The following is a 19078-nucleotide window of genomic DNA, read 5'->3' on the forward strand; positions in this document are numbered from 1 at the left end:
TTCAATATTTCCTGTTCCTGGAAGGACACATAGGCTTCTTCTAAAGATTTGATGATTTCGTATAATTTCTGAATATGTTTGTTTTCTCTTTTTATGTGATGAGAATTAAATCATTTTACCTCTCATCACAGCTTTCCCTGCTTCCCAGAGAACAGATGCTGATGTTCCAGGCAGGTCACTACAGTCTAAATATAAAGCCCACTCTTTTTTAAAATATTTAATAAAATCTTCATCTTTAAGCAATGATGTATTAAATCTCCAGCTTTTACTTGCCGGAATGATCTTCTTATGTATTAGAATTAAAGATACAGGAATATGATCACTGACAGCTATAGGTTGTATCTCAGTGTCTGAAGTGTCATTCAACAGTGAGCTGCTGACTTGGAAATAATCCAGACAAGAGTAGGAGTCATGGACATATGAGGAGAAAATATATTCCTTACGGCTGGGGTGAAGGGAACGCCATGTGTCGCAAAGTCCGGAATGCCTCATGTACTGTTTAGCTATATTTGTGAACAGCCAGTTGTGCTGAGTTCCTGCTGTATTGAGCCTGTCCATTTCTTCATTTAGTCCAAAGTTGAGGTGGCCCCCAAGAACAAGTGAGCAATCTAGGTGTTCAATAAAATAGCGTGGAAGAATGAGGGGTCATCAACATTTGGGCCATATATACTTACAATACATAACTTTTTGTTAAGTATAGATAATTTAATTAGGAATCTTAGCTAGGTTAGGTAGGAATCTTAGGTAGATCGAGAAGGTAGATTAAGAATATACCTTCTCGATCTTCTTCATCTGGCTGCTCCCTTTAGGAGTGGCCACAGCAGATGATCTGCGGTTCGAGCCCTGTCTTGGACAGTCTCGGTCGTTGTGTCGTTGGGAGAGACACTTCACCCGTTGCCTACTGGTGGTGGTCAGAGCGTCAGTATCTGGCAGCCTCACCTCTGTCAGTGCGCCTCAGGGCAGCTGTAGCTACAATGTAGCTTGCCATCACCAGTGTGTGAATGGGTGGATGACTGAACGTGTAAAGCACTTTGGGGTCCTTAGGGACTAGTAAAGTACTATACAAATACAGGCCATTTACCATTTACCATCTCACTCCATCTCACTCCATCTCACCATCTCAATTTTCAGTTCAATTTAATGTTATGTCTAAAGTGCCAAATCACAACAAGAGTTGCCTTGAAATGCTTTATATTAGCATTGTAGGGTAGAGACCCTACAATAATACAAACATAATACAATAATACGAATCCCCAGTAATTTCCTGTGTCACACCACCAACCCTCTGCATGTCCTCCTTCACTACATCCATGAATACAGTGTCATCTGCAAACATTATAGTCCACAAACTCCTCTCTAACCTCATCTGTTAATCTGGCAACCTCACAAACATGAATGGGCTTCCTGATGGTTTCCTAATGTAATCGCACCACCGCTTTAAACCCATCTGTCACTCTGACCACACATCCTAATACTGTCCTCATATAGTTGTCTCAATATCCTAATGTCATGCAGTACCATAGTTCCTCTTATAGCACCCTTATTTCTAGAGACTTACACATTGATTCACTGCTTTACTCTATGCCTTTAAGGGCTCTCTATCTATCATGCACACACTCACACTTTTAGGATCAAACCAACAACCATCAGGTTGGTAGCTGGAAGGCTCTAACTACTGAGTCACAGCTGCTGTAGGACATGGCAAGTAAATAAGAAAACATGGCAACAGAATGTAACAGTGAGAAAAGCCTTCATTTTGCAATGTATGAGGAAGAGATTTTTGTTTGACAGTCAAGTAAAGAAAGATTTTGTCACTGCTGTGTACTCTCCTGCCAGTAAGTAGTTGTATAGTCTTCGGTTGCTGTAGTTGTTTGTTTAGTATCCTTGTCCTGCTGAATGATGAACTGCTGTCCAATATGCTTTATGTGTTTGGCTGAATCTGAGCACACAAACTGCTCTCATATAATTCTGCATTCATCCTGTTGCTTCTGTCAGCAGTGAGATCATCAATAAATGCCAGTGGGGGCCAGCTACATTGGCAGCCATATGGCCAAACCCTAACAGAAACTCGACCGTGTTTGACAGATAACAGAGTATGCTTTGGGCCATGAGGTATTTTGTGGTTTTTTTTTTACCCTCTCCATTGTCCTGATCATTTTCAATTCAATTCAATTTAGTTTTATTTATACTGCAATGCACTGTATATTCTAAGGTAGACAATAAAATAGTACAACAGAGAAAAACCCAGCAATCATATGACCCCTATTGAGCAAGTGGGAAGGAAAAACTCCAGCAGAACCAGGCTCAGGGAGGGGCGGTCATCTGCTGTGACCGTTGGGGTGAGGGGAGGAAGACAGGACAAAAGACTAGACTAGATTAATAATAACTAATGATTAAATGAAGAGAGCTGTATAACACATTATAACTGGAAAAGGTGGCTGAAGAAAATACTCAGTGCATCATGGGAATCTCCGAGTCTACACCTATTGCAGCGTAACTAAGGGAGGATTCAGGGTCATGTGATCCAGCCCTACCTATATGCTTTAGCAAAAAGGAAAGTTTTAAGGTTAATCATAGAAGTAGGGATGGTGTCTGTCTCCTGAATTCAAATTGGGAATCTAGTAAGCATTTTGGATCAAATGAAGGCTTTTCAGGGAGTTTTTAGGACATCCCGATAATAACAAATTACAGTAGTCCAGCCTTGAAGTAATAAATGCATGAACTAATTATTGGCGTCACTCCGAGACAGGATGTTACTCATTGTAGAGATATTGCACAAATGGAACAAAGAAGTCCTACATATGTCTTTAACATGTGCACTGAAGGAAATATCCTCTTCAAAAATGACTCCAAGATTCATCACACTGTTCTGGGATAAATATTTCTAAGATTTTTATGGCCAAGTACAATAACCTCAGTTTTATCAGAATTTTTGTCTCTTAAAAGTGGTTAAAAGTTGTTTTTTTTCCTTCACCATCAAAACGTATTTCAGTTGTCCAATATTTTGTGCTCCATGGTTTACCAGCTTATTTACCATTTTCCAATGTTTTGTGGGGGGTTTATGTGTGTTTTTTTGTTTTGTTTTTTTAGAACACACTCAGCTGGTTCTTTTGGCCAAACAGCTCACCTTGATAGATTAATGCTTTCCTCATTATTGTCTCCAGCATTTTTAAAATTTACTGAGCTTCTTTTATATGAAGTAACAGCTTAGTAACCAAATGTTCTTCTACTTGTACTTGTTTCAAAAAGAAATACTTAAAGATACACCAACTCAAAAGCCTTCTACTAAAAGAAAAAGAAATCAATTTATCTAGATGCTTACAGTGTGAACTGTTTTCAGAGTGCTGGAAACAATTCAATTGTTTGTGAGATTCGGTTTTCTGGGACTTTATACTTTAGGGGAACAAAAGAGAAGAACTGTGCCCTCTGCATATAAACTCGGTCGTTCTGTTGATTTAAAATAAAAGTGCTGTGTATAATTTCTGTTACTTTATTTCCATATGTAAGTTAAATGACCTGGCATAAGCCATGCAAAGCAATGGACAGAGCACAAGAGGGTTGAACAAGAGAGTGCAGGCAGGGTGGAGTGGGTGGAAACGAATATTAAGGGTGATTTGTAATAGAAGGATAGCAGCAAGTACAAACAGGGAAGTTTAAAAGATGTCAGTGAGATCTGATACGATTTATCCGACGATTTGGAGATGCTGGCACTAACAAAAAGACAGGAGGCTGAGTCAGAGGTGGCAGAGATGAAAATGCTAAGTTTTTTGTTGGGAGTGACCAGATCTATCCATCCATCTGTCTTGCTCTTAATGATTTTTATGTTCATGTAAAGCATCAGAAATCTGCCTTTTATTCGTTGTCATCTCTTTGGAATGACTGTCTAACATTTCATCCTTTTTCTGAGAAATTCAGAAGGGGTACTTTAAGCTGATTTATTCCAACAGTAGGTGGCACTAAATATCAGCCTGCCACACCACGTAATTTACAGTCTGATTTCCTAATCCAGTTGTTTTCTTCGTCTCTAACAACAGTCTGCTGCATAGCCTCATCAGACTTTCTCAAATCTTTAAAATTATTTTGAAGATATGAATAGCTGTGGGACAAACAAAGTTCTCCCATTGCTTCACATATATTGCATTTGTATGGTTTTCCTCAGGCTTTTATTCCTCTAATTTGATTCTTTGCCATTTTGTACCATTATGCATTCTAATGGCTCAGTAATGATGGAACGGATGCCAGTATTATAATAAAAAATCACACTTAGTTTCCTTTTATGGGTTTCAATATTTTATGTACCCATTACATTTGTACTGTAGAACTTTAGTGGACTTGATAGTTTGATTATTCATGTTGAAGGGAAGATTATTTTAATATTTTGATTTGTTATTATGTATTTTACGTGTAGCAAATAACAAATTGCCTTTCAATAGTATCTAAAGGTATGAAAAATTAACAGAGCTATTTTTTCAGTTTAGAGCTTTGCTCACACAAACAAACTTCTTCAGAGCCCCGATCTCAACATAAGACAAATGGGACAACATGCTAAAAACTGATATATCACATTGTATATTATGCCTCATAATAAAAAACCAAACTGTTAATACAAAACTTTTTGTGAGGAAACTTTAATGATGCTAATTTGTGTTAACACTTAGATAGTCAGCCTACAAAAAACAGAACTATCCCATTGCATGCATGTGCCTGTGACTAAATTAGCAATGTGGTTGCAACACCCATGTGCACATCTGTTTCTGAAAACCCTTAGCTACATAAATTTCATGTATAACACATAGAGAATCATTTCTACCAGATACAAAGAAACTCATTTCAGGTTTGTGAATATTTAAGATATTTGAGTTATATTTTTGTGAAGAAATGTATAATGTATGTGTATAATATATGACAAATTGGTCTTTGACTTATACCCCAAGGTAAGAATTGGGGTATACTAAATTAACTCTTCTGAATTGACAAAATGCCCTTAGTGACAGCTTAAACTGGATTGTTTTTCACTTGTAACCAAAAAATCAGTACGGTATATAAATGAAACATCCTACTCTCAGCCTGCTTGACATTTATTTGACCTTTGGCTTTTTGCAGCCACATCAGCAAATTGTTTTGGAAATTCAAGTGGGACTACTTCTGCTTTGAGGCTCTTGTTTCAGCCAAGGTGCTTTCCACTGACAGCAGCTCTTTAAAAATGATATAAACAGTTAAAGATATAGAGGGTTATTATAATAGAAGCTGAAATGACTAGATAAGGTCTCCATTTACCCTGGGAATGCACTGGATTGAATGCAAATCATTCTTTATGACATATCATGACCCTTCTTTAGGCGTGATTAGAGTTGTCAAACATATTTATCATCACATATCTGCAACCTAAATAGGTTTTCAAAGGCAATTTTGTCTGTTGTTTGTGTGAGTTGACTCTTAATGTCCTATGTCACTGCTCAACAGTAACATAAAATTTACAGCATGACACAAAGGCATATTTCATATCATTAATCCCTGCACTTTAGCAAAATCATAAACATCCATCTTTCATCTTGTTTTGGTCTGTCTCTTGGCATTGGTTTGTCATTTATTCCACACTATAGAAATTTAAAAAGTAAAAAGCTCTTAGATGAGAGTATTAAATGTAGTTTTGCATTCTAAACAAACAGGTTTGACAAATTTATCAATGGTCTTTTGAGGTTTTTGTATAATATTTTATATCAGCTCGCTATTTGCTGCTGAACTACTTTTGTAATTGTGTTTTCCTTGAATAGAAGAGTCCTTCACACAAGGACTAAGCATACCTGTAGAGACTATGCCTGGAATCCTGATAAGCAGTCACATGTTTTTGTTAAATCTTCTGCAAATAACCCCATTTCATAGATGTAGCATTTTGTAATGTTTTGTTAAATTAGGTGTCTATAAAAGTGAGTCAGCCTGTTGACCTCCTAGTAGGAGATATTCATTTGCAAAGTACTGGCTGGGAATTGTGGTTGTATGTAAAAGTATCTTGTTGTTTCAGTCCAGTAGGTGCTCCTGGTAATTATTAAGATTCACATATGTGTTTCATCTCCCTAGTTAAGTAGTTTCCCAAGATAACCATCCAGTCGTTAACTTAGGTGGACACCCACTTAAGCCTGAACTTATCTTCTATATGTCTTTGCTATTATTTTTTGGGGGTAGTTTAAAAAACATGGTGCTTTAAAGTCAGATCAATGGCCAGAAGAATGAAGGAGTACATAAAATAATTTGTTTGGAATTTTTTTAAATATGGTATTTCATTTAAGGAACAATATTTTACACAGTTAGGTGTATGGGAGTGGTTTAGTTGTCACTGCAGTGCAAAGTATTGGATTCACTGGCAGAACTCGGCAAGCAAGTCTTTTCTCTCTGAATAAGATTTTGGCTAGGATAAGAAAATGCACAAATAGCTGATACTAATTGGCAGCTCTCTTTAGCCTGCCTGCCACTTGCTTTGACGTCCACCTCCACCCCAGCATGAGTTCTGCCAACCATCAGACCATCATTAATTCAATTATTTAATTCCTGAGGAAGTATGCGTTTGACATTGACTGAGACTAGCCAGCATTCAGACAATGCCCTCCTGAGGACTCCTGACGTTTTCCTGGAGTTATTATAACATTATTTATTTATCTGTTTATTTGGAGTGTCTAGTCTTCTACTCCACTTGTACTTTTAGTGTCAGTAAGCTTTAAATAATTCTGTACCTGATAGCAATGTGACAAAATGCCACAATAAAACCCCACGGGGTGTCCAGCTCACCACCTGAACATATTAAAAATCATGATATCTGAAGTTCAGCACTAAATATTTGATATCTGCTGACATTCAGAGGAAGAGATGAAACCTGACTTTCAGAATGAGACCAAGCAGTGCAACAAGGCTTGTCTTCTTATGTCTGCTGCTGTGTTGGCTGGAAAGGAGACCATTGATTCTGCTTATCATATTGACAAGCGTGGCCAGTATGCATTTGAAGCATTATAGTGCATTGCAGTTGAATGAAATGGCTCTAAAAATGAACTCCTGGACCCTGAAATAATTAACCTAAACCTGTTGCCATTGTAAGGTTTTGTTTTTCACCACTAAGGCCCTGGATATTAATATTATGACATATGAATTTTATGGTTTGTGAGTACAGTAACTTCAAATGCTCCTAGGATAAGAGTGGCTATTTAGCTGTGGTGAGTATTCGAATATCTTCATTGAAATTGGGTGTTTTGTACAGCGCACGCACGCACGCACAGTTTCTGTAGGTTTACATCTGTAAGATATAGTTGCAGTTATATATACAAAAGCACATGCACGGCCTCAGAATAAGTTGGTTGTTTAAAGTAAGACACACTCCTGATTAAATAACTGATGACATTTCATGCTGTCACTGATGCCCTGCTTTGTGACAGCACGAATCTGTGAGTCTTTGACAGATGAAGTAACTGAAGTATGGAGTCAGCCTCGGGATTTGCCATATGACTACAAAGGAAAACCACAGCATATCCATGGGCTATGACATCATCAAGAATCAAATCAAATCAAATCACTTTTTATTGTCACATCACATGTGCAGGCACACTGGCACAGCACATGCGAGTGAAATTCTTGTGTGCGAGCCCCACAAGCAACAGAGATGTGCAAACACAACAACACAAACGAGCAAAATACAAGAATGGCCAACCTGAAACTAATAAATATATGTACAATATATAATAGTGTATGCATTTCTGGATGTGTATACTAAATATTTTCCTACGTGTGTGTGTGTGTGTGTGTGTGTGTGTGTGTGTGTGTACACATTTTTACAAATTAAATAGTAAAAAAATAAAATAAAATAATAATAATAATAATAATAATAAAATATATAAAATATACAGAGTTGAATATGTGCAAAACAAGTGGCATTTATATACAGTGTGGAGTGCATAATGTTGAAGTTCCAGTAGTGAAGCTGAGGTGTCTATGACGTGTTCAGCAGTCTGATGGCCTGATGGAAAAAGCTGTCTCTCAGTCTGCTGGTACGGGACCGGATGCTGCAGAACCTCCTTCCTGATGGAAGCAGTCTGAACAGTTTATGGCTGGGGTGACTGGAGTCCTTGATGATCCTCCCCGCTTTCCTCAGGCACCGCTTCCTGTAGATGTCTTGGAGGGAGGGAAGCTCACCTCCAATTATCCGTTCAGAGCACCGCACTACTCGCTGGAGAGCTTTGCAGTTGTAGGCGGTGCTGTTGCCATACCAGGTGGTGATGCATCCAGTGAGGATGCTCTCAATGGCACAGCGATAGAAGGTCCTGAGGATGCGGGGGCTCATGCCGAATCTTTTCAGTCTCCTGAGAAAGAAGAGGCGCTGCTGCGCCTTCTTCACTGTTTTGTTTGTGTGTACTGACCACGTAAGATCCTCAGCCAGGTGTACTCCAAGGAACCGGAAGCTGCTCACTCTCTCCACAGCAGCGCCGTTGATGGTGATGGGGGTGTGTACTTCTCTGCACCTCCGGAAGTCCACTATCAACTCCTTTGTCTTTGCGACGTTGAGGGTGAGATGGTTGTCTTGACACCAGTGGGTCAGGGCGCTGACCTCCTCCCTGTAAGCCGTCTCATCACCGTTGGTGATAAGACCCACCACTGTAGTGTCGTCCGCAAACTTCACAATGATGTTGGAGTTGTTAGTGGCTGTGCAGTCGTAGGTGTAGAGTGAGTACAGGAGAGGGCTCAGTACACACCCCTGTGGAGCACCAGTGTTCAGTGTGATGGGGGATGAGGTGATGCTGCCCAGTCTGACCACCTGGCGTCTGTCAGACAGGAAGCTAAGGATCCAGCTGCAGAGGGAGCTGCTCAGTCCTAGATCCTGCAGTTTCCTGTCCAGCTTCGAGGGAACGATGGTATTGAATGCTGAGCTGTAATCTACAAACAGCATCCTCACATACGTGTCTCTCTTCTCCAGGTGTGACAGGGCAGTGTGTAGTGTCAGGGCTATGGCATCATCAGTGGACCTGTTGTGGCGGTATGCAAACTGTAGAGGGTCCAGTGAGTCGGGTAGTGCAGAGCAGATGAAGTCCCTGACCAGCTTCTCGAAGCATTTGCTTACGATGGGGGTCAGGGCTACAGGTCGCCAGTCGTTCAATGAGGAGATGGTGGAGGATTTGGGTACAGGGACGATGGTGGCCATTTTGAAGCAGGCTGGGACTACAGACAGAGAGAGGGAAAGGTTGAAGATGTGCGTGAACACTCCAGCCAGCTGAGCCGCGCATGACCTGAGGACGCGGCCGGGAATCCCGTCCGGACCAGTAGCTTTGCGTGCGTTCACCTTCCTGAAGCACTTCCGCACATCCTCCTCAGACACAGTGTGCGCACTGACGTCATCCGCGGTGCGCACACTGTCCGGTCTCATGGTGTTCGCTGTGTCGAATCTAGCGTAGAATACGTTTAGATCCTCACACAGAGAGGCCGTGGTCTGCGGTGTGCTGGTTTTCCCTCTAAAGTCTGTGATCGTGTTTAGTCCCTGCCACATACTTCCAGATCAAGGGTACAGACACACAGAGAATACTTATTTTTCATTTGTCAGGGCAGTTTTTGGCTGTGATGAGTTACTGAACTAAGTTAAAATGGTCTAATCTCCATAACCTATATGTATTCAGTACATTCATATATTAAGTGTGAAGCATTTATCTTTGCCATATAGGAGGAAAGGTGAAAAGAACATTTATTTTTTTCTCTTGCCTGTCCCGTTTGGTTCTTTCACCATCAAAATTGTTGTCTGAAGGCCAAGAAAGATGCCCAACAGATTCACTTTACCAAGTGGATCATCACGGCCTTGCTGTATTGGTCCATTTGATTGACCTTTGTTAATATTATTTATTTATTGTATTTTGTTTTATTTTATTTTAAGTTATTACAGATGGGACAAACATGACTGGGGGATAGTAAGATAAGATAAGATAAGATAAGATAAGACTTTATTGATCCCACAACGGGGAAATTTTTGCGTAGTAAAGGGAGAAAGAAAGAGAGGGAGGGAAAGAAAAACAGAGCAGAAGATGAACAGTGAGAGACGGCACTTAAAAAAAATAAGAAAAGAAATCACCTGGATCACCTGTTGAGAGAAAAAAAAAGAGAAAACAACCAAAAAGAGAGCAACACAATACACACAACATCACTGCAATAACCTAAATAAATGTAAGTAAGAGTAAATACTACATTTCGAATGTTGTTGTGCAGCACCCAAGACCAACAGCGCACAATGTGCTTTGAGGCAGCAGCCAAGAAAGGTGCAGTTTGTGTCTGTGACACCTGTGTGCATAGCTGTGTGGACAGGCGTGCTTGTATTTAAAAGGTTTCTGCATGTTACGATATGCTAGAGGTTGTGGAGAGCCACAGCGCCGTCCCCCAGGGCATGAAGCAGGCATGGATAAGATCTAGAGGCCCTCAGAGCGCGAGAGCCCAAGGAGGACCAACGGAGGACCACCTCTCCTATATCTTTCCCCCACCTGCAGGGTGAACTCCTGGAGAGTAGAGAACTCCTGCAAGGATGTAATAACCTCCCTGCCAGTTGAAGAGGCCCCCAGTTCGCCCGATGCACCAGAGGCCCCCCGCGCCAGGGCTGAGCCCCCGTGCACGCACCTGCCCACAACCTTGGTGACACAACAACCAGGACCCAAGCCCCCAAGACCCAGCCAAAGCCCTAGACCGGAGGCAGAGCACCCCCAGAACCCCAAAGGCCCCATGCCCGCCAAAGACCCACCTAGGGGCAGCCACACTACCAGGCCATTAACCTATGTCCGCCAGCACAGACCCTCCCCCAGCCCTGCTGCATGCAGCCACCAGAAAAACACCATCCAAGAGCCACCAGTGCCCCTAACCAGGTCGTGACCACAGCCCCCGGGTTAAGCCAGGGAATTGTCCCTAGGGGATCCCCAGACGCCCTAAGGCCGTCCCTACTCCCCACATCAACCACAATAGCAAAGGCGGGATGAAACTACAACCCCCCACCCCTACTAGGGGATGGAGCTGATCAAAGGAGCCCAGAGGTACTGATCTAATGTGGTGGCAGAGGCTATATCAAGACTCATGTGATCTATTAGATGGTCTCTATATTGGTCAGACTTAATATTATTTTTATTTTTCAAGTTCATTTCCAGTTAATTTTCTTAGCAATGCATACCGCAGTGAAAACCATGCAGGCTGTATTCATTTCTGTAGTGACATCATCCAAGTTGTCCAACAAGCACACTAGAGGGGAGGTTGGAATGTTACATTTCAGACACTTTAGTAAGTCTTCCCATATCCCGTGTAGTTGTAGTTGTCCAGTGTATTGCCTTGACAGTGTGGGCAGTTGCTGGTAGACGTAAAGCCCATCTTGAACATCCGTTGACCTGTATAGTGCAATCTATGTAGTATTTTGTTTTGTATTAATTGTAGACTGGACTTCTAATCAATTTAAAGGTTTTTAAGCATATTTGAAACAGGAAGTTTTGGTCTAAGCTGACTCATAAATCTGATTCCCATTTTGCAATAGGAAGGGCCATTTTGCAATAGGGTCATTTTGCAATAGGAAGGAAGAACAAATGTTTTTGATTAGCTGTATTTCATTTCACATTTTCCAGATAAAGTTTTTAATCATGATAATGATGCTGTCTATATCGCTCCCTGCTGGTCACCTGAAGGTTGACTTGCTGACAAAGAGCAAGTTTGGAGATGCCATAGTATGAACTACTTTTATGGATGACTACAAACCCCATAACTCAATTTTAATAGCTATGGAAAATACGCAACAATTAATCTCCTCAAAAACAGCCCAAATGTGGAAGAAAATATATTACGGAATCCATTTAGGAACTTGTGTTGATCTGTGCAGGGTGTACTTTGCTCTATTAAAGTGTAAGCTGGGTTTGGTTTTCCTCGCTCTCTCACCCTACAAATCCAGAGGCATAAGCAGAACTATCCGAACAATAACTATTTATTTGTGAAGTTTTCCAGCCTGTTGACCCCAGTCGAGTCCCCTTCACTAATAACCAGAATGAACACAGCTAATGGAGCCAGTGGTGGAAGCTCTTCTGATGTTGATCATGTATTGTAAATGCAATATAAAACAGAATAAAACACAATTTGATGAATGCAGGTTGTAATTTATAAAAACAATCTAAGAGACCAGACTGTCATCTAAAACAGTACTGCTTTGCAAAAACACACAAAAAAAGATACACTTGCACACACACTGTTTGATGACCTTTTTGTACTGCAATACTCAGTCTCTACCAGTCGGCGGTTAAATACACATCAGTTCGGGCTCTCTTGAATATTCTCTTCGTTGTCTATCTGTTCTGTTTTGACTTCCCCGTTCTGCTCTGTTGCTGGCTCCTCCACCATGGCTGACTTTTTTGAGGTTCCTGTTTGGATGGCAGGGGGGTTGGAGAGGGGGTTGATGAGCAAAGAAAAACAAACAAACAAACTTTCAGCACACCCACAATTATTTATTTCAAAGGAGTGTCTGAGGATTCTGGCTGATGCTGTACCTGTGAGGTAATTTCTGTGCATTCGATGGAACAGCAGGAGACCAATAAAGAGGATAAAACCAATGCAGGCAATTATCATTCCACACAGCAGGAAGCTGTAGCTGCCTTCAGTCTGAATAATCTGCAGATGAGACAGCAAAATTTAACTCCTGAACATGAATCTTAAATCTCGACTGGGCTTGTTTTTTTTCTTCGCAATTAAAAGCCCATTTTTCAACTTCTGCACATTCTCTCTTTAATAATGAAGATAGTCATCACACTTACTGAGCCAACAAGAACTTGCATTACCATCTCTCCCATCCCTGCACTTGTCACAAGGACAGAGGTTGCGCAACCTGTAAAAAAATGCATGCATAGTTTATTACTTCACCTCTTGCACTCATTCTACTGCTGAGTTATTCTTAATGCGCAGATAACACTTCATCTTACCTTGGTAGTCAAGGATGTCTTCAGTGTAGGCAAGCATACAAGGGAATATGCTGCTCAGAAAGAGGCCACATAAACACGTCCCGACAAACAGAAAGATGCTGCTGGTGTAGAAAATGAGCAGCAACAACACAGTAACAATAGCTCCTGCCTGTAAAAGACAAATAAAAAAACAAAGAAGAGGATATATGCTCCATTTAGCATTTATATATCACCAAGTGATATATATCACCTCTAAATGTTTTATTGGCCTTACCAGGTTGAATATGAGTAGTTTCACAGGCTGGAAACGATATGAGAGTGGTATGGACAGCAAACGTCCAGCAGTGATAGCTGCCCAAAAGATACTGGCCAGGTAACCAGCCGTCTTATGAGGCAAGGACATCGGTGGTGCCACAGCGTAGGTGTACACAAAGCCGGCATATGCACCCTGCAATGAAAATCGACGTTCTTTCATGTGCTCTACTTTCTGGGATTTATGTGGAGCAATTTTTGTAAGCACACATAAAACTATGTGTAAAATATTAGGTGAAATGAACACCATGTCATTTATCTGCACTCCTCACTCACCACAATACCATCAGTCATAAAAAGCACCATCCCACCAAGAATATGAATCATAAAGAAGGATAAAGGCAGCCCGCGCAGGTTATCATTCTGACAGCAGCTAAAGATACTCCCATGACCTGTAACTGGGCAAAAAGTCACAAAATGACAGATTGGTGTACACGAAGTGCAATTCATTCCTTTGTTTTTTATCCAAACTGGTTGGAAAATCATAAAAATTGTGTATTTTTCCATTTTAAAATAGTCCCGGTGCAAAAATCTCTCCGTCTATATCCTTACCCCCAGCTTCATGTTCATTCTGTTCCACAGCTGGGCCCTCGGCCCCCTGCTGGCTCTCCATTGCTAGTTCATCCTTGTCCAAAAGACGTGGCGTGCCATTGGGGCAACATGGGATCAGCTGCTCTCGATACATCAGATATAGGACTGCAATGGGCACAGGCAGCTGAAAGTAAACAAATATTCAACTTTTTTTTTCTTATTTCAAGAAACAATAATCATACAATAACAAACAAACAAACAAAACCCTGCTCCTCTCATTCAATGTACATCTGTTCAGCTTCTTACATTAATAAGTGCCATGATCCAGAAAGCATAGTGCACACTGGACTCCTCTTTCTCTACCCCATGGGACAGGTTGCTCAGAGGTATGCTGTGCTCTACGATTGGACTGTTTCTCAGCATGCTTCTGAAATGATGTATGACCTCAGTCTCATTCCCTGTGTGATTCCCACAGCCTGTCTCTGAGAGGAAAGGATCTGCAATCAGTGGGCTCACTAGGGCACCGAACCCAATGAAAAAATGAAGAGCCTGCAAAAAAGTAGAAAGGCCAAGGACATTACTTACTGCAGTTTTTGAAGAACACAGTATATTACTAGCACCTAACTTCACAGTGCACTCCTATTGAGAATCTTTTGCAAATATTCTCATCGTTTTGTCTCTATATAATATCTCGATAATACTTGACAGACAAAGCAAACACATCTGAATCGGCTCATTGAATTTCAGTATTTTGATCATGTCGGTACTTTTTCACCTGTAGGAAAACGGCAGAGTCCTTCTGATATATGGTCACCAGTTGGATGTTAGCAATAGTGTCAATCAGACCCATTGCCAAACCAGAGACAGCCATGGCAATGGCCAAAACAAGGACATTATTGCACAGAGGGATGATGGCAAATATTACAGAGATGACAAGAGCAGAAAAAAATAAGGCCGCAAGAGCGGTCAACAACCTTTAAAAAAGAAAAGAGAGAACGAGAGGTCATTTATGCAGGCCTTCAAGACTTTAATATGACAGCACAGACTCTAGTTGCGAGATTGTGATACTTACGTTCTCTTGAAAATACCACCAACAGAGCTGCCAATCAATAAGCAGAACTGTTGGGCAAAAAACACCCAGGTGATCTGACTAAGTGTTGAGTTTGTTTGACATTGCAAGTCTAAAATCGTAGGTCCAAGAAAAGCAATGCAGAGTCCAAAGCTGAAGAAAACACTCCAGTAAGTGAGTGTGTGATGGGCATTCCTTTTGAACAGAGTTACAATCCGCTCATCCAGAAACATCTTGGGCTCAATAAAAATTGATGTAGCTCAGTGACACTTTCAAGAAGATATTTTTTTTCCTTTTAGAACCAACTTTTGCATACACGTTATGGGAAAGCAGCTTCACAGAGTTTCCGTGGATACTTGCTGCAACATAATGAGTTTCTTGATCCCTTTTAAAGCTTTAAAGCCCTAACCACTTTGTATTGCTTAACAGGAAAGGATGTCCTCTCGAGTTAATGGATGAAGTGGAGATTCTTCCGACAAAAATATCCCCACTTGAATTGTGTCAATGATTAGCATTGAAAACCGGTTTGTGAGGTAAAATACTACAAGCTAGTAGTATCGAATCATACAGTGGAAAATGTGTCACTCAGGAAGCAATTATACATGTGTGTCTCATTGACAAGTTATCTTTTCTTTGACACCTGGAAAACTCAGACACATTACAAAAGAAGTTTGTGTAATAAAAACATCACAATATGATATAACAAACAAAAATTGTGTTTCGGCCAACTGTCATTTTTGCCCACTGCAAATAGGCCTATAGTATTTGTTGGTTATAAAATCTCTGTATCTATAATTAATAAGACAATGTCACTCTCTATCCATTCAGGCTTCTAAATTGTATTGTAAATCTTTAAGAAACATAATTTTTGTTTAGAATTGAGTAAAAAAAAAAAGTCAATATATATAGTCTATAGCAATATTATATAAATATGCCTATAACTATTAGTTCACTGGCACACTTTGTCTAGTCTGATGGATTTTTTCAGACATTCATTGTCACAGGATGCTGAAGCTTACTTACTTTTTCTTTCATTCCAGTATGAAATATTTTCACTGTTAATTTAATCATTGCCCCTTTTTTGTGCAGCACTTTTAACATATTAGCAGTAGTGCTGGTCCAGTATAAAGTTCAGGATGGCAAGTGGGGCTAGTTAATGTGTGAAAAGCAAACTGCAGTCTTTACCTTGGCCTCCACTTCAAGAACTAATGTCAACCTGCAGAGAAACTAGCAGACAAATTGCACTTTAAGGCTCCAACATGATTTCGATTTTTGGGAGAGTTTTTTGGGATTTAAAAAACCCCCCAATCTGAATTCAGTAATGAAGTGCGATGAGTCAGCTGTTGAAGTACTTAACCTTGAGGTGTATGAATAAAATAAAGGACTTAATACATTTGGATAAGCGAAAGAAAATGAATGGAGGGATGAATGGAGTTAATAGCTAATCCCTATAATGATTGCATAAAAGAAGCAAATCTCCACTGGTTGTGACCAAATATGGGCTTCTGGCAAGGTTGTAAAATGTGGAGGCAAATTTAACACTGGTTTTTCATTAAAACTGACTCTGTTCAACTTTAATCGTGGGTTTTATAACAGGCACTGGTGCAGTAAAAGATACTAGGAGTTTTACTGAACTATATATTCACATACTGGCAACTTTTTTTTTTTTTTTTTGTTTATTTGTAGTACTTTTTAGTCCACTTTTATTCAATCAGTAATCAGCACATCATCTGGTATATCATTTGAATGTTTATTTTCATCTATAGTGACTGCATTTCCCCATAAACACAAAACTGTGATGCATGCATTATTCAGATGTCTTCTTCTTCTTCAAAAAAAAAAATCTTGATTCTTTTTTTTTTGTGTTTGTTGTCTTTGCACCTCTTATACAGAACATTCACAAACAGTCACATTTTCCTGTAGCTGTACCTTTCTGCACAGTGTTGTATTTAAGATTCACAGTTAACCCCTGTAAGATGTGTAACTGATTTGTCTTCGACATGGAGATGAAGGTCAGTTACTTTAGAAATACGTGCAGGCATTCATTAACATCCATTTCCTCTTCTGGAGATACAGCAGCTTCTTTTGGTAATTGTCAACTAACATTATCTTAGAGGCATGTCAGGGAGTGTTAAAAATAAACAGCAGTTTCTGGTTACTGAAGCAGGACATCTACTTTTGAATTAAATTATTATTTACCCTGGTTAGTTTAGGAAGAGATACTTCATCTGCCTTTATATTGCCTTAAAAATGTATACTTGTGTAGCCGGTTCACATGCACGTTCTCTTAGTTTAAAATTGCTTTTAATACATTTTTTTTAACCACAAAAATATATATTTTTATGAGCTTTTAAACTGCAACCTAATCCCATCTAATTAACATTAGACTGCCAAACATAAGATCTCTCCCACTTCACTGAAAGTCTCTTGTGAGTGTATTTTGACTGCAGCCTTCAAGTTTTCACATTGCCTGTGGCAAAAAAGGTCTCAGATCTTCTAATTAAAAATCTCAGACAAGTACTAGAAGAAATGCCAACATTTAAAAAAGATGTAAAGTTCATTACTATTTGCAAAGGAATCAGCAGTGCAGAATGGCTCATTTCAATCGTATATTGTTTTATTTTTTTGTATTGCATTGCATGTAGGGTCAATAAAAAAAATCATCTGCTTTATGCCAGGTTTTAAAATTACTTAAATTACTTGTTTAATATTAATTTAACAACATGTAGAAGCAGTGTGTGAAACACTAAGTACACCCCATGAATGGCTTGTACATCCATTTTTAACAGCAATAACTTGAAGCAAGTGCCTTCTGTATGACTTTCAGTCCCTTGTATTATTGGGGAAGGATTTTGGCCCAGTCTTCTTTACAGTGTTGCTTCCGTTCATTGAGGTTTGCTGGGATTCGTTTATGCACAGCCTTTCAAGCCGCTTGCGGTCTGGACATTGACCGGCTCATTGCAACACCTTGATTTTTTTTTTCTTTTTCAGCCATTCTGTTGCAGATTTGTACTTGGATTCTTTGTCCTGTTGCATGACCCAATTAGGGCCAACTTTTCCTCTTGGAAAGATGGCCTCACATTTGACAGTAGAATACTTTGGTGTTTAGAGGACTTCATTTTCAAATCTGACTGCAAGTTACCCAGGTCTTGTGGCTGCAAAATAAGCTGAAATCATCACCCTTCCATTACTGAAGCTTGACAGCTGGTATGAGGCATTTGTGCAGATATGCTGTGTTTTATGCTGTTGCACTGTGCATTATGACCAGATATCTCAACTTTGGTCGTGTCTGTCCATGCCAACTCAAGCCTGTATCCTAAGATAACCCTTGGGTTTTTGCAATTTCTTTGAGCATTGCAGATCCTGATGTGAAGACTGTCAATTGTCTTGAATGTTTCCCACTTGTAAATAATCATTCTCACAGTAGAGTTACAGACTTTAAATTGTTTGAAAATCACCTTATAATCTTTCCTAGATAGATGGGCAGCAATAATAGTTCTTTTAAGATCATTGCTGATATCTTTCCTCTTTGGCATTGTGTTATCACCCATTTGAATGCACCAAATGAACAAAATGCCAAAACATGATCAGTTATTTAAGTGCATTTGATTACCATCACCCATCTGCTACTTCTCCTCTTTATTCCTTTGGAAGCAGTAAGGGTGTACACTACTTCCAAATTTAGGATTCGTTTTGTTTAATAAAAAGTGACACGTGGTGTTAGCTTGTCTTAAAATGAAGTAAATACAACCTAATTACCAGATGAATCGAAAGAGGGTCTACTTTCATTTTCACGTGACTCTATATAAAAATTTCAGAAATGACACAGGAACATTTTCAGCAGAAAATAGATGAAAGATAAAAATCTAAAGTAGAATCCACCATTGTTTGGTTTAATTTCACTTGCTGAAACCCTCTTAAACAGATGGTTTAAATGCTGCAAAGTGAAACTCAAACATTCCAGTGAAAGAACAAAGTCACTCAAGAACAGCAGGCTTCTCTTCAACCTTTCAACACTAGATGGTGTAAAAGCATTGCCTTCATCCCATTCAAGGTAAACTCCGTTTGGTTTGCCTCTGAAAAAAATTTAAACACTCAATTGACTCTTTAGAATGAAAAAAATATGTTGATGAACCAAATTCAGAGATAACTAAATGTATAAAATGATACCTTTTAAGTGGTTGTCCTCTCTATTCTCCCCCTTACTTGTAAAGGAATGCAGAGAACAGAGAGTGTT

General features: G+C 39.7%; 1 protein-coding gene across 1 annotated transcript; it reads right to left on the reverse strand.

Annotated features, from left to right (window-relative positions):
• Window positions 1–12151: 12151 nt before the first annotated feature.
• On the reverse strand, window positions 12152–15183 carry mfsd4ab (major facilitator superfamily domain containing 4Ab). Its single transcript, XM_080899569.1, has 10 exons — window positions 14845–15183; window positions 14548–14746; window positions 14079–14321; window positions 13794–13956; window positions 13518–13639; window positions 13204–13377; window positions 12951–13098; window positions 12786–12856; window positions 12522–12642; window positions 12152–12395 (listed from the first exon to the last, which is right to left on the reverse strand). Exons 1-10 carry the CDS (start codon window positions 15072–15074, stop codon window positions 12286–12288), a joined length of 1581 nt encoding a protein of 526 aa, XP_080755695.1. The 5' UTR covers window positions 15075–15183; the 3' UTR covers window positions 12152–12285.
• Between the last annotated feature and the right edge of the window lie 3895 nt (window positions 15184–19078).

This window comes from Rhamphochromis sp. 'chilingali' (genome assembly GCF_963969265.1).
Source record: "Rhamphochromis sp. 'chilingali' genome assembly, chromosome: 12".
Taxonomy (NCBI): Eukaryota; Metazoa; Chordata; class Actinopteri; order Cichliformes; family Cichlidae; genus Rhamphochromis; species Rhamphochromis sp. 'chilingali'.

Coding starts and splice junctions, on each gene's coding strand:
- mfsd4ab (XM_080899569.1), bottom strand. CDS start 15,074: ATGTTTCTGGATGAGCGGATTGTAACTCTGTTCAAAAGGAATGCCCAT. Junction 13,099..13,203: donor AACTACTCATATTCAACCTG/GTAAGGCCAATA, acceptor TGTCTTTTACAG/GCAGGAGCTATTGTTACTGT. Junction 12,396..12,521: donor GCACAGAAATTACCTCACAG/GTACAGCATCAG, acceptor CCATCCAAACAG/GAACCTCAAAAAAGTCAGCC.